The sequence below is a fragment of the Oryzias latipes genome, chromosome 16, assembly GCF_002234675.1.
Source record: "Oryzias latipes chromosome 16, ASM223467v1".
Lineage (NCBI taxonomy): Eukaryota > Metazoa > Chordata > Actinopteri > Beloniformes > Adrianichthyidae > Oryzias > Oryzias latipes.
The window spans coordinates 26301840-26326764 of record NC_019874.2 but is presented as its reverse complement, the minus strand read 5'-3'; the positions used below and the strand labels follow the sequence as shown (position 1 = coordinate 26326764).

Here is a 24925-nt window from a genome sequence, read left to right as displayed (position 1 = left end):
CCCACAACCTGCACATGAACTGATTTCATCCTCAGATTGTAAAAGAACTTTAAAGAAAGTAGTTTCTGTCTGTTGTAAATCAAGCACACAGAAGAATTTTAATCTCTGTGATGGGATGTGTCTCGCTGAAATGCACTTTTCAACTTCTCTCCTTCACTTTTTATTGCCGCGGTTCACTTACATTCATTTTCTACATAAGAACCAGATGTTTTAACAAGTTTTCTTTTGTGTTATGTGTTGATGATACCATCACAGGAATCTTAACAAGCACCTGACCTTTAAAAATGCTATATAAAGGTGTGGACTTCACTTCTCAAAGGCCTCGCTGCTAGAAATAACTGCTCTAACCTCATCTCCTGCAATGTTGAGAGAGTCATTAAAAGAAAATCTTCAAATGACAAATTAAAAAGTGACTAATTCTGCTTTCTCAACCTTCTAAGTCCCCTCAATCCAAAACTGTGTGGAATTTTAGACAACAGTGAGACAATTTATTTTCAAAAAGTTATTGTTTGAAACTTAAATAAACAAAAGGAGGCGGGTAAAACTCTGTCGGTTCGACTGTCCAGCCTTGATTTTATGAACAATCTGGCAATTAAAGAGAGATTTTGGCTTCAGGAAACGGCGAGAGAAGGTTGCGGTTGTCAGTGATGGTTTCCTCATCCATCTGCCACACAACCAAAACCTGGCCAAGAAAAACAGAATCAAATGGAAGCACACGCACGCACACACACACACACACACACACACACACACACAAATCAAACCACTCACCCAGTTTCTGTTCTTTTTATTCCCCTCCTCGCTGAGGATGTCTTATTTCTCAGTTGCCATTGGTTACCTTGCAATTCTGCTCTTAATGTCAATTACCTCCAGCTTGTTTATTCTTTGTGGTAAACAATAGGATTGCAGCGTGGGCCCATTTTTTTTCCCAAGATGAAGGAAAAGTCGATGCTTTTCCAGGACGTTTGGGTTTGTTTTCCATTGATGACCTTGTAATTTGTTAGGAAAGCAGTGGTTGTTTGCATGGGCTTTCCTCCTCATCACCGGCCCTCCTTGTCACCCTGCACAGCCTTAATTTCCTCCCTTTCCAGCATCGCCACATAATTTATCTGTTCATTTTCTGTGCGAGAGAGTGAGGAAGAGGAAGAGGAAGGAGGGGGATATGTAGATGGGCACCAAGATAAAGATGACTCTGCTTGCATTGGTGTGTTGGCGGGGGGGGGAGGAGGTTAAGACGATGATGCTAGCAACGTGTGATGAGGTGGGATGTGGTGGGGGAGGCAGGAGAGCAGGGGGGGTGTGTGTGTGGAGGGGATCGGTTGCCCGTGGAGACAACCCCGATATAATTTGATTTGTGGCAGCAGGAAGCAATGAGTGAGGGACCACAAAAGGAAGGAGGGGGGGGGGGGTGGATGCATGAGGGCAGGAGGGGGTAGAGAGGATGTGGGGAAGAGCGACAGAACAGTGGAAGAGAAAACGAGGGAGAGGAAATGAGAGGAGCAAAGGAGACAAGTGATGAGCGGGTCTTAAACATGGCAGGTGCCTGAGCCGAGAGGACAGATGATGGAGAAAAATGAAGAGATTGAAAGTCCAAACGGCTGATTTTCTTGCTTTCCTTCTAAATGTTTCCATCCTATCTCCACATCCAACTTTTTCTACTTTTCTTTCCTCCTTCAATTCATCTTAATTAGACTGGCAGCTCAGATGGGGGGCTGTCAAGAGAGTAGCCTGCAGCCACACTGAGCCTGAATGCCATTCCAGGTAAACCCTCATCACTTTCCATATATTAACTGGATGAGATTATTAATGAAAAGAGCAAAAACTATCCCAAAAAAAGCTCAGTTTTATTATTATTATCTTAAAGACTCACTCTGATCATCTTTTGAACTATTCTAAAAACGTTTCCGGTGGTCTTTAAAGTATGACTGAGCTGTCTTTAGCCAAAATCCTCAAACCTGTGTGGTTTTCTAGGACATAGTTTCTGCAGAGCGGCTGGAGTTCATTAGAAATTCTCCTCCGCAACTTTCAACCTAACTTTTCCCTTCCCATTGCCGAGAGCTATTAATTTAAGCGGAGCAGAGAGATTGTGGCCCGCCCAGCCTTTTTTTTTTTTTTTTTTACAACACAAATACCCCTTTTTTTTGAAAAAAACAGCATTTTTTCATCAGCTTCTGCTCACAATGCTTTGAATAAAGAAATACTCATACATGCAGAACTTTCTTAATGTCCTCCATCATCAGAAAATGCCACAAAAGCATGTTAAAAATACCAAAACCACAATTGTCAGTAGAGTAGGTCTTTAAATCAAAACAATCTAAATATTCAGTAAGTAATATGTTGTTGGGTTGGATTGGTTAGGGTTTTATTTGTTTGTTTTTCTTCTTCTCTAAAGTACCAATTTATGACTTTTTTTCAAATGCAGAACAAAAATGAAATAAAGTTAACAAAGCAGAATGTGATATTTAAATTGAAGTAGCTTAACAGAAATTGGATCATGGTGTGGTTCCTGACAACCACACCACCTTTTGGCATGCTGCTTTTTCAGGTCATGACCTCAATTTGTGATGTCACATTTTTCGGGTTTACCATCCGATGGAAAACGTGATGCCACTCATGGGCGTGGCCTGAAGTGCAGCATGTTTGCAGCCTTCCTGCACGCACGTTTACCTTTTATGTTGGTGGTACCTGAAGGCTTTTCTTCGTGTGCCTCTGCTAATCTGTTTCCTCTCTCTTTGGGTCTGTGTTTGTCCAGTGCTTTGTGTTTAATCCAAACAAAGCCGAATCTCCCAGGATCGTAAATACCAGTTAGTTAAAGCAGAAAAGCACTTCTAAAGCCAATCGGCACACAACGAGGGACCTCCGCAACACTCCCAGACCTGCACTGCATGTACACGACCGAAGGGGCTTGTTCAACAGCCTGGTTTCTGCTGGTGTGTGGGAAAGAGGGGAATAATGTGGGACAGAAGGAGAGTGCGGAAAAGAGCACAAGAGCATGTGTGACATAGAAGGAGAGCATGGAAAAGAGCATAACGGAGTGTGAAAACGACTGGGAGGGGGCATGCGATGTGGAGGGAAGTGAAAGCCCGTGTACGTGCAAAGTAGAAACCAAACATTGTGTGGAGGGGTTATGGATCGACAGAGCCCTTTTTTCATTAAAGAAATTGTCTGTTTTGATATGTTTTAAGCTTTTGTTTTGTTTCTAATTGCAAATTCTTGAGCTCGAATGTTGACGAAATGGATTTCCACTAAAATCTCTAGTTTCTGTCTTACTCTGGGTGAGCAGCTCTGTTTGAGGATGTTGAGCCTCAGGGGAGCGCTTCAGCATTTTTAGGGAAATGAGCTTTCTTTTTTTTCTTTTACTTTCCTGCCAAAACTGGCATCACAGTGATGTCTGACAGCTGAAACCTACAGCTCATCACTTTTTCTCTTGGAAACTGGACATACTGTAAATAAAAAATAATGAGCCTTAAAAGTGGTTTAGACAAGTATTGGCTGTACAAACTTAGATTTACTCATGAAAACAGGCTCTATTATTCTGCTATTATTTAAATAACCATTAATATTAATTTTAAAAGGGTTTCTGAACAATGTTTTAGGTCCTCGATAATTTTTTTTTCTATTAACAAACTCAGATGAAATATAACCTCTATATTGTGTTTCTCTCAAGTTTTCCCCATTTTCTGTCAAAACTTTTTTTTACTTCAGACTTTTTTTTACTTCAGAGAAAAAAAAGCTTATTTTAAGCTACTGAACACTTACCTATAACTCAAACAATGAAAAGGGAAATTAACAGAAGAAGCCGTTTTACACCGAATCTCCAGCATTTACAGCAGGTTCCTGCTGTAAATTTGAGTTCCTGGCAGCAGCCTCCTTAAAACACAGCTTCACTTTCTTTTGTTGGCATCTGCAAGGAAACGGACGCACAAACTCTATTTTAGCCCCTACAAGGTTCAATCCGGTGGCTAAAAACGTTCGTGAAGTTAGATTACTGCGTCATGTTTAGGAGGGATTTGGAAACTAGACGAGTCAAACCAAGTGCCTTTGATATTTAAATAGGTTTTGATTCTGTTTCAGAAGGCTCAACAGACACAAAAGAACATCTTTTAAACTTAATGTGACACAAGTTTTGCATTTAAGCTGTAGTTTGAAAGGAGATGTCTAAAGAAAAGAATCGTAAAGCTTAAGAAACCAGTGTAACATATTACAAATAAAGTGAAAATATGAGGAATTTTACAGAGTTGTCAAAGCAAAACAGATTCCCCCAAATGTGTTGATCTAGTTTTTTTAAACATCTGCATAAAATATATTTTTTAATTCAATTCTTTTTTTTGACAGTGATCTCTGCCTTGTCCAAAGCATATTTTTTAAGAGTTTGCTGACTGTGCTGACTGAATAATCAATCCTTATGCAATTTTTAGCAAAGATAATTGAAGCCGACTAGAATCAAAGTGTTTTGAGCGTCATAATCCATTTGTTTCTGAATAAATAATGAGTTGGATGAGAATGAGTTAACAGACTGGAGGAGCAACCACAAAACTAAGCTTCAGCATGACAGAAAGGCTTTTTTCTCCTTTGGTGCTAATGAATGAAATGGAAAGTGGCTCCCAGTTTGGTTGAAGTGGCCTTTTCTTTAAACCATGCTAATTCAAGTTGAATTTAGAGATATTTAACTGTAGAAAGAAAAATAACCTGTCAGAATGCTAATTCATTGTGTTTATATCATAAAGGTACACTTAAATGTTGATTCTTGTTGTTATAGGACAGTTTGTTGTGCTTTTTCTTTGTTTAATTACCTATTTTGTGAATCAATTGATGTTTCCCCCCTTTCTCCCCAACAGGTAACGTTCACCAAGCGGAAGTTTGGTTTGATGAAGAAGGCGTATGAGCTGAGCGTCCTGTGCGACTGTGAGATTGCTCTCATCATCTTCAACCACTCCAACAAGCTGTTCCAGTACGCCAGCACCGACATGGACAAAGTCCTGCTCAAGTACACGGAGTACAACGAGCCCCACGAGAGCCGGACCAATGCTGACATCATCGAGGTAAAATGTGGAGACGGGTGGGAGGGGCAGCGGGTTTTACACCGGGGAAAGAGCTGCATCTTTTCATTTCCTTCCCTTTTTCTTTTACAATGAACTCAACAAATAAAGCATATTGTTCTTTTAATCATTCTTGTGTCACCATTAGTTTAAAATTCGCGAGAAGGAAAAGCTCAAATATTTTAGTCTTGTGGGGTTCGTTAAGAGCCAACAACAATGTGCCATCATGCACATGTAGGTCGTGTTTTATTTCTCTGCGGCATGGTACTGACTGTTCCCCGGACCGGCACCGGTCTGCGGTGCAGGGGTTGGGGACCGCTGAGTTTGACCTCGACGTGACAAACCAATCGGTGGCCAAGTACAGAGGCTGTTTTTTTGTTTGTGTGTCAGTCTTGATGCATCCTTCCAGTACTTTGTTTGTTCTCCTGTGAGATCATTAAGATTTAATCCTAACTAATCTAATCTAGCCCTCTCTAGACCCCCATTCAGACATAATTAAGTCTTGTCCAGTTTATTAAGATCAGTCCAGGTCATTGCAGTCGACTCTGTTCAACTCTTTCTGCTGTCATTTGACCAGAGTGGCTTGAAGATGACCTTTTTAGAGGAAATAAAACAAGATCAGCTGTACGGAGGGATCTTGCTTTCAAGCCTGGAATTAGATGCGATCGCATTCTGGGTTAAAGCCAGACATATTTTTTATTCCTACTTTATTTGAATATCCCATATTTCATGTCTTTCCATGCACATCCTCGAGGTTGGAGTGGCTGAGTTCAGTCAGTCAGCTGGAGTCGCACGCTCCTCTGTTGTTGGCTTTAATTTTATGCAGAGACCTTTCCAACAACATCAACACACACTCGGATACTGCCTTGGCCCAACACCGTCACCGCATAGACGAAGAATCTTCCAAGAAATGATGGTTCATTTGCATGCTGACTAGCAGAGAGGTCATACATTAGCTTAGGGGAAAGGTGCTAATCCAATCACCAATTTACAGAATTACGTTTCGTTTTTTTTCCTTCCAATTCTTAAAAAAAAAAAGAATTAATTTGTTTCTGTGTGCGTTTTGTCCCTGTGGGAAAACGCTCCGCTGGAGTTTTTCAGGCGAACACGGAGCACATTTGCATGCTTAGCTGACCTCTTTATACATTACGGCCCTCTCATGAATTGAACACGAGATGGTTAGGTTTGATTCAGCCAGCCATTTATACTGCAGTGCAGCACTTCCACTTCCCATGGAGCCCTGACTTAAAGCTGGATGTGGCTTGTCTTTGAATATTATTCTCACTTGCTTTTACGCAGATTGCTGCAGGACTTGGTGATCAGTCAACCGCAAACGGTGTCAACATGAAGTCACCACTTTTTTTTCTTCCTTTCCTATCATATCGGCTGCACAGGTTAAAGTAGAACTCCGCAAAAATGCACACAGCAGAACTAAGAGCTTCCAGCAGCCGAGATGGGCTCCTCTCAAATGAATCCAGGTTGTGGAGGTTGAACAATGACATCACCTTACAGGTTTTAGCATCCCTGTTTTCTTCACATTGGCTTCATCATTTTTGTAAGGAACATGCTGGTTGGCGATGACTAAATGAAAATAGAAAATAATAGAGTGGGAGTTATTTGCTATGACAGCTTTTATCATCTGCTTCTACTGTTTGGGGCCAAATGACAACCTGCAAAAAAAACCTGAAAACTCACAACCATCTCAGAGGAAAAAATCTCACTCGCAGCCATTTATTGTTTTGAAACGAAGCTTTTATGGAGTTAACTTACCATCCTGTGTCCCAGGAGTGGTGAACTTTGTCAACAAATAATAATTATTAACTTCTGCTTTCAGACTACTCCTTCAAATGAGTTACTGTTAGAAGCCTAGAGGCTTTAAACATGGTTGGATTCATCTCATGATCTCTTGAAGGCTCATATGACCTTTGACTGCTGCTTTCAGGCATCATTCTTTTCCAATAGTGCAGACGCTGTTCACAAACATCTAAATGAATCACCAGTTATTGGTGGGGTGGACATGTTTCCGATACAACTCAAAGCCGTTTTCCAAAATAGATATGTTTTAGGAAGCCCAAAAGCTAAAACATCGTAATATTTTCCTCTCAACACAGTTTGTGCGGGTCAGTCTACATGATAGAAATCATAGGATTTTTATGCTGATATACAATTTTGAACAAAGACGGTTACTGTAAAATTATTATTATTATTGTAGAACATTTTAATCAAATATTTCCATGTAAATAAAAGCCATAAAAGAGCTTCAATGGTGATCAATGTTTTAATCCAGGAGCAAGAAACCCTTAGCAGAATGTAGTCTATTTAGGTGTACTACAAGTATACTTAGTCTATAGTACTAGTGTATTTGTAGTGCAATTAACTTTTTATACACTATCTAAATGTTTTAAACTTAAAAGGTTCCAATTTTGTCTGAATTTACTCAGTTATTATACTTCCTACACCAAACCTACATGGTCTAAAGTATACTTGCTATACTTGTACTTATGTCTACTTAATAAAATAAACTTTTTGCTAAGGGAGTCCTGGGAGAAAACAGCAGTTCCCCTCCTGTCGTGTGTTTTGGCAAAGCCAGTTGCTGTTTATGTTTGAGGCAAATTGTACATTTTGTCGTACAGGCACCAAATTTGCCATGGATGTATCCAAGGATCTCAACCAAGATGGCGGCTGCAAAAATATTTGATTTCTATTTGCCTCAGTCTAAACAATACGGGTTGTTCGTGCACAAAATGAAGTCTGATATGTATATTTTAATGGAATCTGGGATTTTCTTTTGGCAAACGCGCTATTCTGAAAGAGTGGATGCTAAGGCACACATCTGTGCCGAATTTGGTGCTTGAACCACAAAATGCACAATTATTCTACTAATAGTTCTAGTATTTATTGTGACATGCGATAAAAGTTTATCACCAGGGCATTTGTTTTTACAGGGATGGTGTGACCAGTAATTTAAAAAAGTCAAAGCCTGTTGACCTTTTAAGCATTTCTAAATCAAGGCTGCATTACATTCATATGAACTAAACGTGAAAATGATTTTTCTAAAGCTTGGACGAAAGAGGCTTTTGTATTCATGGGGATAAGTAGGGGAATTTGGACAAATATTGACAAAATTGCATGAAAGTGTTTCCTCTGTCTGGAAATGCCATCTGACAAGCCCACCATTTAGTCCACTTATAACTGAGGCTCAGTAAACTTGTTAAAGCAGTTTTGTTGTTAAGTGGGCTCAAGGTAAAGCCAACATGTCAGAGTTTGAGACCAGAGTTCCCCTCCACCTCTCTGTCACGCTGTTGTTTCCCTTTCCTTTCTTCCCGACTTCTCTGTCTCCTCATCTCTTCCTGTGCTCGTTCGTGACAGTTTATGTCTTTTTTTTTTCCTTTTCCTTCTCCTTCTGACTGTCTCGAAGTGTCAGCAGTTGAGCTTTTTCTGTTGGTTGTGTCTGGAACTGCAGATGGCTCTTATGCACACGCTACAGTGTGTGTGTGTTGAGGCAAGGCGTTGGGCAGCTCCAGGCCACATCAACTCAAGCTCCACTGGCTCTGTTTGTGTGCCTACATGTGTTTGTGTGTGTTGACGTGTCTCTTTCATTAGTCTGTGTGTGTGTGTACATGTGCACACCCGTCCTCTCCGCATGCATGCTCTGCAGTGGCCCATGAGAACACCTCATACAATATTCAGCCTCGGTGAGGCTCTCTGTTGTGTAGCAGTGCGGGTTTGTGTCCTGGGAGCTTCCCTCCTTTACCGGCCTTTATCTTCCCTTTTCCAACTTCCCCTTCCTTTATTGCACCTATTCTCTCTGCAGGCCAGCAGGCATTTAGGAACCCTCTCCAGCATTTGTCCTCAGCTGTCCCCTTCACTCAGCACGCCGCCGCAGCACACGCCTCCTTGTTATGTGTGTTATGTGGGTGTTAGCATTGTCCGTGCTGCTATTTTGCATTAATCCTTTCTCGTTCATTTTCCTGGGATGTAGAAAATCCTGAAAAGAGGGTTTTTAGAAATCTCTCTATGATTTAAAAACAATGTAGTGACATCCATGTTTTCCTTGAAGTAATCATTTATTTCTGTAGTAAAGAGGATGAAAAACATGTTAAGGTTAGAAATCCAGGTCAAATTAACCTGCAAATCAAACCCATCCGTTATTAGTATCTGTGTTTACAATAGATTTGTTTCCTTTGGTTGAAGAGTCCACTTGAATTGACTTACTCTGTGGTTTGTGTGTGTTTTTGTTTTTCCAAATGACACCTTGATTTATGAACCGGAGAAAGTGAGAATCTAACAGGAGATGTTCTGATTGGTTAAAAACGGCTCCATCTACTGATATAAAAATGGCCTCTTGAGATTTCACCTGATTTTTCTTTTCTTTCTTTCTTTCTTCCCATAGAATGCCTTCCTAGTTTTATTAGTGCAGAATATTGACATGTCTGAAAAGACTTTTGTTGGCAAGCACAGAATGTCACAAATGGATTTTAACATTAAAGAAAAAAGGTTTGAATGATATTTCACATCTACTTCACTCGTACCAAATAGATTTAAAGACACACTCTAATAATTTTTTTATTTTTACATGCTCTTGTGGCATATTTCTGATGATGGAGGACACATATATAAAGACATTTCATCTTAAAATTGAATGTTTGAGTGTTTCTTTAGTTGAAATATTGTGAATCAGAAGCAAACGGAAAAATGGCCTAGGAGAAAGAGATTATTTGTGTCGTAGAGAACACGATGGGCGGGCCTTAAGCTACCTGTTCTGCTCCATTCTGATGCATCCACCAGCTCCATTTTTGTCTTTGTTTTCCTCATCCGAGCGGGCATCTGGCTCAAAACAGCTGGTTTGCTCCAGTATTGCACAACTTTTTTGTTGCACCATTAATATTAAGTTGGGGGTCTGGGGGGCTGGACGCTAGCAGGAAGCTTGTAAACAGAGGACTCTGTTATGAGTGACGGGAAGGGGGGGGGGGGAGTGTTACCCACAACTCAGAGCTGAATTTCTAATGCGGTTCAGCAAAAACTGTCCTTAAATATAACAGGCTTTTGATTGGCATAATCATGATTAAAATACATCTGGGAACAATTTTAAGAAAGCTCAAAAGATGATCTGAGTGGGACTTTAAATTAATGCAATGTTTTGGTCCACGTTCTTCACTTTTGTGATTGCTTTGTGCAATAATTTAGCAGATTACAGAGACATACTGTATGTTTAAGGAAACTTGAAGCACTGTCCCGACCTAAGTGACAGAAGGAAATACACATTACAACAATAGTTAAAAATGATCTGCTTTGGATCTGAAATTTCTGCTGAACTGAGCTTAGATGAAATGAGTAGAAAAGAGACGGAAACAGAGAGGAAATGGATGTATAGTCAGAAAATGTGCCCATTTGCTGCTGTGCCTCTGTTGGTCTCTCTGAGCAAGTGCTTTTGAGTATAAATTATGGAGTGTGGATGTAGTCACGCAGGGACCCATTTGCACATATACATCCACACACACACACACACACACACATACTCCCTTGATGTCACACTGCTTGTCCCTTACTGCTTAAAAGCACTTAAGTTCATTTCATTGCTTGAGTGTGCGCGCGTGCAAGCATAGATTCAGTATTCATCACACGGTTAGACATGCCTTCACTCCAATGCAAGCTTGAGAGGCCATACATATGCGCACACAGCCTCTCTCTGAGATGCACGTGCTGCTTGAAAGTGTTTGTGTGTGGGCAGCCTGCCTCTCCTGTCAGAATGTGTTAATCCGCTTGACTGCAGATCCCAATCAGGGCAAAGAAAGGAGGAGAGCCGGAGACAGAGGGAACACGAGCAAGCAAAATGCTGAAAGAGTGCCGATGAATGGCCGAGGAGAGAAAGTAAGATGGGTGGAGAAGTGAGGATGCCCCTTTTTTTTTCTTTAAGCGGCTCAAGCAAGGCAGATTTCACAGGCAAGCCTCACTGCTGGAGCTGAGGGACTCTTGGGTGTACCGCCCTGATGGGCCGCTTTATGCCAGGGGAGGATCTCAAAAATGGCAAATGGATTCTCCTAGCTGCAACCATGAACTCTCAAGTTTGATTTTCAAAACAGACCCCTCTACTCCCAACTCTCTCAGGTCGCAGGTGCTTCCTTTTCTGTCCTGGAGATGCTCCTCCTCAGATAATCCGTCTTTGCTACATGAACTCTTAGGACTTCCAGCTAAGACCTGTCATATCCTCAAGTCCTAATCTGGGCTAGATGAGGTCACAAGGATGCCAGTCCACATGACAGGTGTTCTCAGACCTGTTCGCTCTATACTGAGGCTTTGAAGCCTCCTTCATTTGCTATGAGAGCACTTGAAAGGATTTGCAAGGCGCTGCTAGGTTTTGTCACAACAATTGACCTGTAAAGAGGCAACCCTATCTTGAATAATAAATGTTTTATGTCATAAACACCTGACGGCACAAACTGATCGAAAAGTTTAGGTGGGCTTTCACTGCTGAAGCCTGACAAGCGTAAGACATGCAGAAACCAGAGGAGCAAAACTAATCCTGTTACAGATTCACAACATTTGAATTTTAGTCCAACTTTAATCGGTGCTCACATTAGACTTCAGCTGATGTCGATTAAAGGTGACTAAGCATCCGCAGAAGATATGATCCACCAAACACATAGCTGGCAAAAAAATTCACTCAGATTAGGAAACAAATATTGCCCTCAGAGCTGACAGGTTAAAGGCAAATTAAGGGATGATTAGTTACAAAATCTATTATTCAGCTAAATGTGTAAAATTAATGTCCACAAATCTGAATAATGAAATTTCATGATACAAATACACAATAGTAGAACCTGAACTGTTGATTTTTTTTTTCTTTTGTACAAAAGTGAGTTTGTTTTTGCTCTTGAATGGAGTTAGCCATTGATTGTTCACACTAGGAAGCACAAGAAGAAGCAGAGTGTGACTAATCATAATGAATAATTGACGGGGAGCGTGACTTGACAGATAGCCTTTCTTTTGCAGTTTTTCACATTAGCAGGTGATCTTTCCATCTCGAGGCTTGTTATCTTGTGATATGAGAAAAAGGTCTGCTGATCTATAATACAACAACTGAGGAGTCTGGCAGCTGCTTCTGTGGACATGATGTCCCATGCGAGCATAAGTGCGTGTCAGTGCATGACTTGCTTCTGCAGGGCTGGATGTGACAACCACAATAGGCAGTGACATTACATCCTGCTTTTTGCACCGACCTGAGAGAAAAAGGGCAATATTCCTGCAAACTAAGCCTAATTTTTGTAAATAATATAATCATAATCCAAAAAAACTCCCAAGAAAAATGTGGAAGTCTTTGCTCCATCTGGGAAATGTAGTCCTCAATAGTTTAATTACTTACGTTTGATTTAATCATTTTTGAAGGATTGAGGCATCTTCTAAAAACATGGATCCTTTTTAGTTTTCATTCTAATGAAAAACTATACTCAATGTCTCTTTAAAGGCTTGTTTTCACTTCTCTAGCAAGATTAAAAGCCTGTGCAGACTGTACCAGACATGCATATTTTGATATCACTTTCAATTTCTTACAACCTTGAAATAGAAATTGAAAGAAAATAAAAGTCTGGTTGTCATCAGTCACTCTCCTAGGTGTTTTCCAGCCAATTGGACTGATTCCAGAATAGCTGGGGTTTGGTGACATCATAACCTGCCAACACAGCAACAACTACCAGGCTGAATATAAAAAGGGCATTCATATTTTTTGTTCTGTTTTTGTTTGTTTGTTGTTTTCATCCATTTCTTCAACCACGGTAAAATCTGCATAATTATATAATAAATGGGACTGTGTGTTCAAAGTGACAAAAAAAGTGGTTGAGTGCAATTATTGAATGGAAAAAAGTTGACCGTCAAACACAGCAATTAAAAGTCATTCTTTAAGGACTCCATTCAACTTCAATCAGAACTTATATTAAATATTATAGAATTATACGTAGTGAGGACTATGAGAGGTGGAGTGATGTTGGGGAAAAAACTGAACGCAGGGGAGAGACCAAAAATATGGATAGAAGGACGTGATAGCAGGTAGTTAGAGGAAGACTAGGTAAAGAGAGACATTGTGGCTAAACTCAGAATGACAAGTGTGAGACTTTGCACTTTTCTAAGAGTTGAGTTAAAAGGGCGACTCTGAAGGTACCAAAAAAAACAGATAGTAGAGAGCGGTTATGGGTCTCATGAAAGGCTGAAAACGGAAGGCGGGCCAACGTGCGGGTGGGCGATAAAGTGGTCCAGAGGGATTTCATCGGGGGGGAGGAGGGGCGGGACTCATTTGGAGCTGCAGCCAGTTGGAGGACAGGATGCTGCTCTGCTGGGCAAATCTTACCCTGGCAACACGGGAGGGGGGGTGGACAGGTAGACAGATGGCTGACTTGACGAGAGACGAGCTGATCAGGGCTTCACAGAGAGAGAAAGAGGAGGAATTTGCACGAACTGTAGTGCAACCTAAAGTGCTCGCTGAGAGAAAGTGGGAAGAGAAACAGAGAAACTCGGAGGGCAAGTCGCCCGTGTTTGCACTGTAATGTTAACAGAAACAAAAACCCTGACAGTGACAGAGAAAGGACTTTCCAAGAGGGAGAAAGGAGAAGAAGAATTTGCAGGAAGGCTAAAATAACAGGAGGTTCAAATGTTTACATCCATATGTGAGTGTTAGAAAACAGTCGTCATCCTCAGCATTTAACACAAACCAAAGCCTTTATTGAACTTTCCTTTATTTATTTTGATCACATTTTTGATATTATTTCAACCTTTACTCATTCAAAAAGTCAAGACAAAGAAATCATTAAAACACAAGGCTATAAGATTTATTTTTACTGATATTTTCTTGAAGTTTGAAAATTCAAATAAATAAATATATATATATATAGCATTTAGTGCTTAGTGTGTAGTTAAATGAAAATCCTTTTTCCAGCACATAATTTGTTTCCTAATCTAATCAATATAGAAAATAGAGTCAAATCTTTAATTTTTGAGCTAATGAAGAAGTCCTTCAGTTTGTTTTTCTTTTCTTATATTAAAATCCAAAACTTCTGTATATCAAGGACTACAATTGTAAAACTTTGAAATAAACGAGCAGACATTTTTAGATATCAGTTTATTATACATGACAAATGTGTGAACTGACTTCCTGCTTTTTATTTGTTTATTGCTTTAAATGACACCTTTGAATAACAGGTATGGGCAAAAAAAACTAGCCCATTCTATAATACTAGTCATTTTATTTAAATACTTGTATACAATGTTATTGTTTATTTATTATTATTATTTTTTATCATTCTGAATTTGGAATTGGTTTATATCAAGCTATCAAAACAAAATATCCAAAAAAAGACAAACAATAAAAATTGTTATAGATGGGTCAAACATTGGCTGAATAATTGGGACTTGTTGGAAAAATTACAAGAAGATAAATCTCCAGATATATACATCCAGAAATATGACAGTTCAGTGTTTATGTGAGCATTTATATTCATGGAAAGAGAAACCTTTTTTTTTTTTTTAATTAAAGTAAATTCAGAAATTGCACCACAGCACGCCTAACCTTAAGGTTCGGTCTTTAATGGAAATCTAGAAATATTTGATTTAAATTCAAACTATTAACGATGCATAGAGGTCTGTTTTGGGATTTCCTTTACTCTGCTGGTTATTTCTGTCTTTTATGACACAACTTTACATAACTGATGAATCCATTTGGGAGTTTTCTTTTTTTAATTTAATATTCTTCTCAACACACTTTTAATTTAGCTAATAAGCAGGGAACACATTAGAGCCGCGCTGCAGCTCAGCGGAGTTTGAGGGTTCATTTTTTTTGAGCTTCCACGAGGCCCGGCTTCACCAGAGGCTTATAAGACGCTATTTATTCTGACCTTCAAAGGTGTTTATGTTTTATTGCATATTTAACATTTTTGCTGCATTTTTTTGATGCATTTTGGTGGGTTCAGAGAAGAATTTGACCAGAAATCTACTCTGAGGATCCAAATGAAAGGATTTAGAAAGATTTTTGGAAATGCAGGTGATCCAGGTACGTATGTGAGCGAGCACACGTCAACGTTGAATGGCGGGCTCTCTGTCTCTTTGTGTCACGTCAGACGGAGCACGAGGTCCACGACTCGATCACGTCTTCAGTGCAGCCCTGTGTCACATGCTAGCTCTGTCATGTTGAGAGTTCTTTTATTTCAGTGCACTCTTTCTTTTAACGTAATCGTTTATTCTCTGAAATTTTAGGTCAGAGCACAATCAGCGGCGCTGCAGAGCGTGTTCCCTGTGAAACGTGGACAACAAAGTGTGTGGTGGCAGCTTTTGTGTGTCAAAATTGCAGATCAGAGTGCCGTCTTGTTCTGCTGAGACTGAACCGCTGCATCAGGGAAGCGTCTCTGTGCGGGGAACAAATCTTTCTAATAACCTGTTTCTGTGGGAAGATAAAATGTAGCTTTGACTCTGCTGTGATAACAACGGCCTGGAGTTTTAATGAGACTCATATCAAGGAACTCCATTGTTATTAGCATTGAAAGTCTCTTCACCCTTCGATCTAGATGCCATCATTAGCCTCTTGTCCTCACCGGTTTTTAAGGTCCTAAGGCTAATTCATCGAATCTTTGCCTCCTCTGGGTTTCTTCGGCGGATCTCCAAGGTACGAGTTTCCGGCGGGCTGAGTTGCTCGCAGTTGAGTCATCCTCACTTAGCAGTGATTGTGCACAGCGGGAGTCACGGAACATGTGCTTTTGTTTTAATCAGACTGCCACTACTCTGCAGTCACACCTGACTCAGCGGGTGGCTTTTAATTAAAGAAAATAAAGGGTGTGAAGGATTCAATACGATTGCAGAATGTTGTACAGATGGGCTATTAGGTGGTTTTCATCAAAAGCTGTTTGTGTTTGCTTTGTTTGGATCGTCAGTGGTTTTAAATGTTGCTTTTGTATGATAAAATAAAATGACCTAACAGGTACATTAAATACCCACTCTGATCATTTTTTGATCTATTTTTAAAGCGGTCCCAGTGGTCTTTTAGCTACGATTGTATCCAGACAAAAAAAAACAGTCGTTTTCTGGGACATATTTTCTGTAGAGTGGCAGGAGTTCATCAAAAATTCCTCTCTGAGACCCGATGCGAGACCCTTGATGAAAAGCAACCCCGCCTCCCCTTCCCCTCCCCGTTGCTGAGAGCAGTGAGCTCATGGCCCGCCCGACATAGTTTCTGCGTCACAAATGTGCTCTTTTTTCTAGCACAATTTTTCACGATATCAATAAAGAAATACTCAGAAATGCAATTGTAAGCTTAACTTTCTTTATTTATGTCCTCCATTATCAGAAAAATGTTACACGAACGTGTTAAAAGCACGATTTTCATCTGAGTGGGTCTTTGAAAAAATATAATTTCTTTAGAGTTTGAGGGGGGGGAATCAGCGTTTACCTTTTTTTTTAGTGTTTAAATATTGTAGATTTATTCCAAATTAGCTGTTAACTGTATTTATTTATGCTCATCCAATTGTGGCTGATTGTTCTGACAATTTTGTTCTCAGTTAAAGAAGAAAACAATTCGTTTTTATAAGTCTACCATTGTCAATTTTCTCAGATTTCACAGTGAGAAGATTTCTTCCTTTCTCTGCCATTCTGTGCTAAATCTCAGACTTGGGCCAACTGAGGTTCTGCTGCTCCATTCTATGATCCATTTTGCTCAGAGAATGTCTGCTCTGCTCTGCGGTGTGGACCCACCAGGCAAAGCTACTTAACATTAAATCTTGTTTAGCTGAATCCTCTCAAAATAAGAGCCTCTCTATCCGTCTTTCTCCTGACCTCCCTCTTTCTTTCCTGGCCTTTTCAAGTCTGTAAAGGCAGTAACAACCTGACCACGAAGCTTCCTCGTTCCCCGTTTGCCCTTTTGCTTTAGCCACCGACTTCATTGGAAGTCTTCACACTGACACTGTAGATCAAGGCAAAGATGTAGAGGTGAGGCCTCATTGTGTCCTCTGACGGGGCAGCTCAGGTATTTTATCGCCACAACTGCCACATTCTGTTTGCCCCGGAGACTGGGGGGGGGCTTGTTTTCACAAGCTCCATCCTTTGATTTCAAAGCTTTTTCCTCTACGCTGGATTCGATCATTCCTTCACCTTTCTAAGCCAGGACTTGTACAGAGAACCTGCTAGGTGAACAAGTGCAGATTCGGTGGTAATAACTTGCTTTCGTGTGGGCGGGCACATGTTACGAAGGTCGACCTGAGAAATCGATTGAGGATTATCAGAAACTATTTTCCTTTTTGTACAAAAAGCCTCCAGGAAAAAGAAAAAGCTCTCTTTCATGTCTTCATCTGGGCTGAAGTGTTCATCTGACCTTAACCGCTTTCTTTTTAATTCAATGAACCGCGTAGGAGTCATCAAATATGGTGCAATCAAGATGTTCATCTGTGTTTCTGCTGTGGTTTTTAAACAAGTGTTCATAAAAAATGTGTGCATAAAAAATGAAATGAGCCTCCTCTATCTCCTCTACCCCCTTTTTTGGCTGCTTCAGACGTTGCGAAAGAAAGGCTTTAACGGCTGCAACAGCCCCGAGCCCGACAACGATGACTCCATCGACCAAAGCCCGCTAAATGACCGCAAGACCGACGACCTGGACAGCCTCTTCAAACGCTATGGCGTGAGTACCGTCACACTCTGGTCACCTTATCTAACCTTCTCTTTCTGTTCTTCTCTGTCTCTATCTGCCCTCTTTCTCTCTATCTCTCTGTGCCCTCTTTTTTTTCTTGTGTTTGGGGAACGAAGGCTCTGAACAAGAAAGAGCATCGGGACTCTGAGAGCCCAGACCCCGAGGAGCCCTTCTCCCTCACCCCTCGCACTGAAGAGAAATACAAAAAAATTGACGAGGAGTTTGATAAAATGATGCAGAACTATAGGCTGTCAGTGAGTACCTCCCACCTCTCTGTGTAATCCTGCCCCCCCTCCCCCCTCCCACCTCATACCGGTACTTTGCTGCTGGCGCTGAGCGGACGGTTTCTGGATGCTGATGGCGATCTGATTACTCACAGAGCACTTGCCTTCACCACTCCCTCACCCGTTTTTACCGCACTTCACCTTTTACCAGCACCACCTGTCTCCATCCATGAAATCGCTGCCCTCAAACTGCATCTGCTCCACGGGCTGTTCTGAAGTAACAAAAACAAAACAAAAAATCACAAGATATACAAACTTCTTTTTCCCCAAACTGTAGGTGGTGCAATTAAAACCATCATCCTGCAAATGTGTATTTTTGAGTCCTAAAGCTAACGGCACAAACGTATTTTGCTCCGTTAATCTAAAGATTGTCAGCACAGATAGGAGCTTCCTCAGGAGCATCATTTCAATAATGAACTGTCTCCATGCCTCTGCAAGTTTGCTCAACCACTGCAGCGGTGTTGACAGTGACTGTTGTTTTCATAAAAGCTGACTTCAGTTGAAAAAACCTTTTATTGCAGCAATCTGAGTGCTGATGAGCAGGTGGCTTGACTGAGAATACTTGGTCGTACTGTGTGGAGTCAGATTGAGAAAGCCAGTTCCAGTTTTTAGGTGTGGGATGACCAGAGTTGCGGAATGTGCTCCGGCTCCTCCTGACATTATCCAGGTTCTGACTGGCGCTCTGCCAACCGCCCCTCTTGCCAGTTTCTGTGTGATTCATTTTTTCCACTCTGCTCAATAATGCCATTAATGTCACTTTAATGAGCAGCACTTAATATACAGTCCCTCATCCTGTCTGCCCTCCTGATTGGTCACTTGGGATGAAACCGCGTCACATTCAGGTGCTGATTCAGGAGAGTTCGGTGGAACAACCAACTACAACCACATCGAGGTTGCAGGGGTATACTTGTATGAAAAACAATAATAATACATGGGTAGTACTTTTCCGTCACCCTCCTTAATTATAGTCCACAGCTCTTTAAAATGAAGATGGGGTGAAGAAGATCAAATAGAATAGTTCTGTAAGACTGGACTCTATTGGGAAAGGCTTCTGTTGCAGGAAAATTCCTGAGCTGTGTTTCAAGGGTACAAAGGTGTGAGGTAAGAGTTTGGTGAATGTAGGGATTGCATTTTGCATTTTTATTTCCCATCAGCAGGCTTTTAAACTGCTGTAGATGATGGGAGCATCCCTGACTCAGACCTAAGCGCTGCCCATCCTAGGCATCGAGGCAAGAGTTGACGAAAACCTTTTTATCTCTTCGTTTGTCTGGTTTTACCATAGCAGCCTAAACCAAACGCTTGATCGGCAGTTTGCAGATCATTCTCTGAGAAATGCAGATTGAGTCTAACCAAGAAAACAAGTGAGCTCAGGTTTACTCAGTTCAACAAACGTTGCTCCTCCTGAGTCCGACCCAGCCCCTCAGCGCTCTACGAGCTGAAATGGCTTTTAAAAGCTTTTCCTCTGAAGAGAAAGCCACGGCTGGAGGAAAATAGAATTCAATCTACCCCCTCTAGAGACATGCTGCTCTTAGTGCACGTCGATTGAGCTCAAGTCGAACGGGGCTGGCAGGTAGCATCCCCACCACACGCTGCTCCTCAGTGTCTAAAGCAGCCCGGTTTTGTACGGTAGCACCGCTCACAGGCAGTAGGGAAACGGAAGCATGTAGCACGACCCATCACGCCTCCCCCTCTTCATCATAATCCCCTGCATGACAGCTAGGGGCCAGGATATACATGCTTAATCCCACTTGTACTGAAATGCCTCCTGAGGCGGCGAGAAGGCGGCGATTGTTAGGACACTTAGCTTTGACGATCATCACGGTCACATGTATGTTCTTATTTATAAAGGTTTTTTCCTTTTATTAAAACAGTTTGTACACACCTTTAGAGCTGCTGTACTCACAGCATGTCCATATAAATTCACAACATAAAGTTTTACGTTATTGTAAAAATAAATCCCATCAGCATTTTCCCATTAGCCACACAGATAAAACACTGGGATCCAATTTTTGGGACGTTCGGATGGTAGATATAAAAAGCGGAATTTATAGAGCTAATGTGAACCTCCACCATATTGTTAATTTAGTTATCATTTACATTCAAAAGCATATCCTTGTTACGAGGGCCCCTCTGATAGAAAATAGGTTAGCCTTCTACATTTTTTTCCCTCTTGCTGAAGAACCCTTAAGCTTCCTCAAATAAGCCTCAGGAAAAGCTCCGGGTCAATTCTTTTGCCCTCCAGGTTCTAATTATTTTTTATTCTACCCAGTTCCCATCCGTGCTGCTCAATCCACAGGATAACAGCTCCCAGTTAACCTTCTCTCAGTTAGAAGCATCGACGTTCAAAGGAGCTGAAGTGGGAAGAAGTAAATTTGCTTGAATTTGCGGAGGACATGCAGCACTTTTCTTTGTGGCACAGGGGCAGAACAAGCCTGGTTTATAAATTAAAAGCTCCTGTTTACTGAACAGGTTAAGGTTTCGGAGCAATGTCGCTCATATCCTAGCAACCAGGAGCCGATATTGTCAGAGAGGAGCTGCAGAGAAATGCCTTACGACAAATTACAGATATAAATGGGCCACAAAGCCACTAAGGCTACGTTCACACTGCAAGTCTTAATGCTCAATTCCGATTTTTTGGAAAAATCCGATTTTTTTTGCAAGGCTGTTCACATTTCCAATTAAATGTGAACTTTTGTGATCTCCTGTGTGACCGTAAAATGACCCAGAAGTCACCCGCATGCGCAGAAGAGCTCTAGACGGTGAACAACGTCACTGTTGTTTGTGGAAGTAGCTAATGTTAACAATGGATGTCAACAACAGTGTTTTCAACAGCGGAGCTCTTTTTGCATTATTAAATTTATTTTCACAAAGGAGACAGCACAATTACAACCTTCTCATTTTAAGAAGGCATTGGAGCCAGGATCGTCTGTACCAACTGTTGTGGAATGGGGATGTGTATGTGCTGGGGCCGCGCGCGGGTGTGTAAGAGAGAGTGCGTGGAGCGAGGTAGGGAATTAGGTGGGCAGTGGGGAGCGCATTTATGTTGTGTGTTATGGAGGAAGGAGTTCCCCCAGAAAAATTGCTATAATTGTCTCTTCATAAATTCAACTCGAGAATCTGAGGGTCCAAACAGGGAAGTGAACCCCGGAGGAGGATCCGCCTTTGGTCCCCCGCGCTTCTGACCACAGTCGGAATGTGGAAAAAAGTAATTGCGGGAAAGGTGCAACACCACGCTCGGCCATTTCGCTGGAAATCTTTAAAAAATCGCCTGGTTGCGATAAGAGCCCTTGAGTTTGGTCTGAATACAGCTGTCACCCCAAATATGAATCCAATCGGTGACCTCGCTTCCCTTCCACTGACTGGTCTCAGCAGCATCGTCCGCCATGGTTGATGTTTTGATCCGTGTCGTTCAGACTGTCAATAAAAGATCAGATACAGGTCGCAGAGGGGCAAAAAAATTGGGTCGTTTCAGTCTGCAGTGTGAACGTAGTCTAAAACCTTGAAGTGGATTGTTGTCTGTATATTCTGTTGGTCTGTCATTACTTGATAGTACAACACAGTACTTAGATTTGCAGGTAATTTTCAGCAGCAAACACTTTTTTAATAAGATTTACTAAGGCATTTCCTTTTTTGTAATAAAATATTAGTGAGAGGACAGAACCTGCAGTTACAAAACAATGGGTCTAAAATTTGGGAAAATAATGAAGTTCAAAAGAAGCTCAAACCTATTAAAAATCACTTATATATATATATATATATATATATATATATATATATATATATATATATATATATATATATATATATATATATATATATATATATATATATATATTCATTAGTCTGAATGTTACATAGTAAGGGGTTAGGTAAATACAAACTGCAGTTCAGGGAGGATTTTTCTCTCCTAGGACCATCTTCATCTGCAAGCATCTGTCTTAACCCCTCCCCTCACCTCTTCAGTTACTTACCCGTTCCCCTTATCTATGGATCGGCCAGTGTGCATTAGTGCAGTGTTGTTGAATGCTGTTCACCATCCCAAACTGCTTATCACAGCTCACTGCTAAACTTTGTTAAGTTTTACAGAACAAAGTTTTTGCAAAAACAACCAAACGAACCAAATTGCTTTACTCCTTTGAGAGGGAAGGCTCTTTCTATTTCCTTGTTAATAATTATTAATGACTAATATTTTATAAAAGTTATTAACGCCGTGTTATTGCACTGTTTTTCTTTTCACTCCACATAAAATAAAAGTTTGAATCACTGCGGATTTAAAGGAGGTTAAGATCAAGTGTGGAAAGGTGCCCTTGTCCTTCCCAGCTTTAAACTGGGTCCCATGCATTATGAGCACAGTACAGAGCAGCACTGGCCCATATTCCATATATAGAAGTCCCTATTTCAGCTTGAGTTTGAACAGGGTGAGGATGGATGGACAACGTCAGGCCGTTGGCCTTGAAAGATTTTTTTTTTTAAACTATATACTGTCTTCTTTTTTTATTTTAAATATCAAAATGGATCATCTATATATAGAAAAGTCTTCATTTGATGACACAGCATCCAGTCAAGTCTATATTTTGTTAAGTGAGCCTCAGCAGGATAATTCCCACAGTTCCCTGCTATAAACATGTCAGAGAGGGAGGCTGGAAGCTTCTGGAATGCCACATGCACTCAATAAAATGTCACCATAACCTGATGCAATAACCTGCTACTGCGTCAAGTGTTTTAACCCAGCATGAGAAGTGGAAGGGGACACAGCTTTTTGGCCTTTCCAGCAAGTCACCTTGCATGCTGAAATTAGGTGAGCTTGTGTGTGTGAGAGTGTCAGACACTTTTGACACGTGTGGAGTCTGTTTGAAGAGTTCATTTCCAAAGCCTTTCACTTCTGAGAACTTCTCCAAATGTTTTTTTTTTCAAGTTTCTCAAGTTCAAAAGTCAAAACTTTGACATTGCTTTTAATGATTTTGATTGGTTAACCCTTAAAGTTAAAGATATTTTTGTCAAAGTCAATTTTTTATACTGGAAAAAATGTAAACTGAACTAAAATGAACTTGAAATATGCACAATTCTGTATTTTTCAATAGTTACATGGATCGCATGCAAGACATTTCTGTAAAGTTCTTTTGAAACTATGTCTACACCCTATTCATAATGTCATATTATAATGTTATTAGGTAATAAACCCAAAAAGCAAAGGTTTAAAGAACACTGAAGTTTGAAATGTGAATTTTTACTTAATCTGGTGATCTTGTGGAAAAACTCTTCTTTCTGGGTTGAGTTGTGATTGTGTGTCACTTGCAGGTTTGTTTGCACTGCTGCTGATCGCAAAACAATGATTCTGGGTATGTGTGCTAGCATTATGGGATGGAAACGTGGCCACACTAAGCTGGATCCTCTTCCTCTTTTTATGTCAGTCTACAGTCCCACAGCCCACTTTCTCCATGCCAGTCACCGTGCCAGTATCCAATCAGAACGCCGCGGCCCTTCAGTTCACTAACAACCCCGGCGGTTCCCTGGTCACCACCACCTCCTTTGTCACCTCCACCCTCTCAGATCCCCGCCTTCTGTCGCCACAGCAACCAGCTTTGCAGAGGAGCACCATGTCACCTGGGTTGCCTCAGCGACCAGCCAGCGCAGGTAAGGGGCCATGCAGAACGCAGCAGGAACGCTTTGGCTTCTTTGTACCCTTCTGAAGTTCTATTAATCAATAATCTGTGACATTTTCGCAAAGGTAAACATTATTTTCAATACTTTGTTGATCTGTCTAAAAAATCCACTGTAGCTTTTTTTGTAACTAATGTGACCAAATGTTTCAATCAAATCTGTAATCTTTAATTAGCTAGATTATTTAGCTAGATTCAGTTACTGAAATAGCTGCTAGAAAAAATGCATTAACAACAGCATTTATTTAAAAAGGTAATTTCTATCACGGATTGCAACCAATTAATTTAGCATTTCTGTCTGACAGCAACTGCAATCTTATCAGAAAGGTAGAACTTCTTTGGCAAAAATAGAACAACCCCAGTTCACTACTAAGAGTTGCTTTTTCAGATTGCTTTTTCTTAACATTTGTGCTGCAAAGGTTTAAATGTGAAGCTCAATTAAAATACTACATTTATTATGTTACAGGCGAAGCAGAAAGGCATTTTTGGGGGTATTGTTCCCCAAAAAACGCAACAGCAACACAACCTAATATGAACACTAGACCTGTAATAGAGGTCAACATAACACAAGTGTACTCAAAACTGCAACGACTCGGACTGTTCACCAAAAACAGTCTGACTTAATGCACAGAGACATAAAAAGGTGATTCTTAAGGTTTGATAAAACCACCCGAGACACAAAAAGGTAAGTGAAGACAACCAAAGGACAACACAAAACTAAAGAAACAATCCATGAGATCTCCCCCCCCCACATCAGACCGGCACATGTTATGGCCTAAGCTGGTTTCAGTCCTTGACTGAAAATGAGAACTGGACTGAGGGATTCCCCCCCCCCATGGGGTTCCAGATAGGAAACACCCACTGGTTCCAAGAAGCCAAACGTCTATAGACTTCCATTGTTAAATACACAGAATATTCTTGCTCTGCTACTTTTTTAACATGTTCTTGATAATCCTAATTTTAATTTTCGTGATATTCTTTCTGTGGTGCAAATAATTCAAGATATAAACTGACCAATCAGATGCCTCAATAAAAGTAGGCAGTCTCACATCAAACCATTGAAATGTGTGATTGACAGATTCTCTCCAGCCCGCTTTCTAGTCATAGGGGTGTGGATTTACAACAAGCTAACTCCTGATTGGCTAGAGTAGTTGTCATAGAAATGATGACGGGCCAGTCACTGAGCTGTTTTGATTGTGTGTAATTAAATTAACTTAATGCAACATCTAATTGTTTATATTGCCATGTGATGGTTGGGTCCATGGAAATATAATTTTTTTGTCAGTC

The 24925-nt window shown here is 40.7% G+C and overlaps 1 protein-coding gene across 11 annotated transcripts in view; it reads left to right on the top strand.

The window, feature by feature from the left end:
- The window catches only part of LOC101174373 (myocyte-specific enhancer factor 2D homolog), a 107264-nt gene that overhangs the window by 46445 nt on the left and 35894 nt on the right, over positions 1–24925 (top strand). For 7 of the 11 annotated variants that reach the window (XM_020710361.2, XM_020710363.2, XM_020710362.2 and 4 more), the window contains exons 4-7: positions 4839–5042; positions 17560–17685; positions 17811–17948; positions 23390–23612. In XM_020710361.2, the coding sequence (XP_020566020.1) occupies positions 4839–5042; positions 17560–17685; positions 17811–17948; positions 23390–23612 (691 nt within the window). The remainder of the gene's footprint in view (positions 1–4838; positions 5043–17559; positions 17686–17810; positions 17949–23389; positions 23613–24925) is intronic. The other 4 variants (XM_020710367.2, XM_011485724.3, XM_020710368.2 and 1 more) reach the window with 2 other exon arrangements.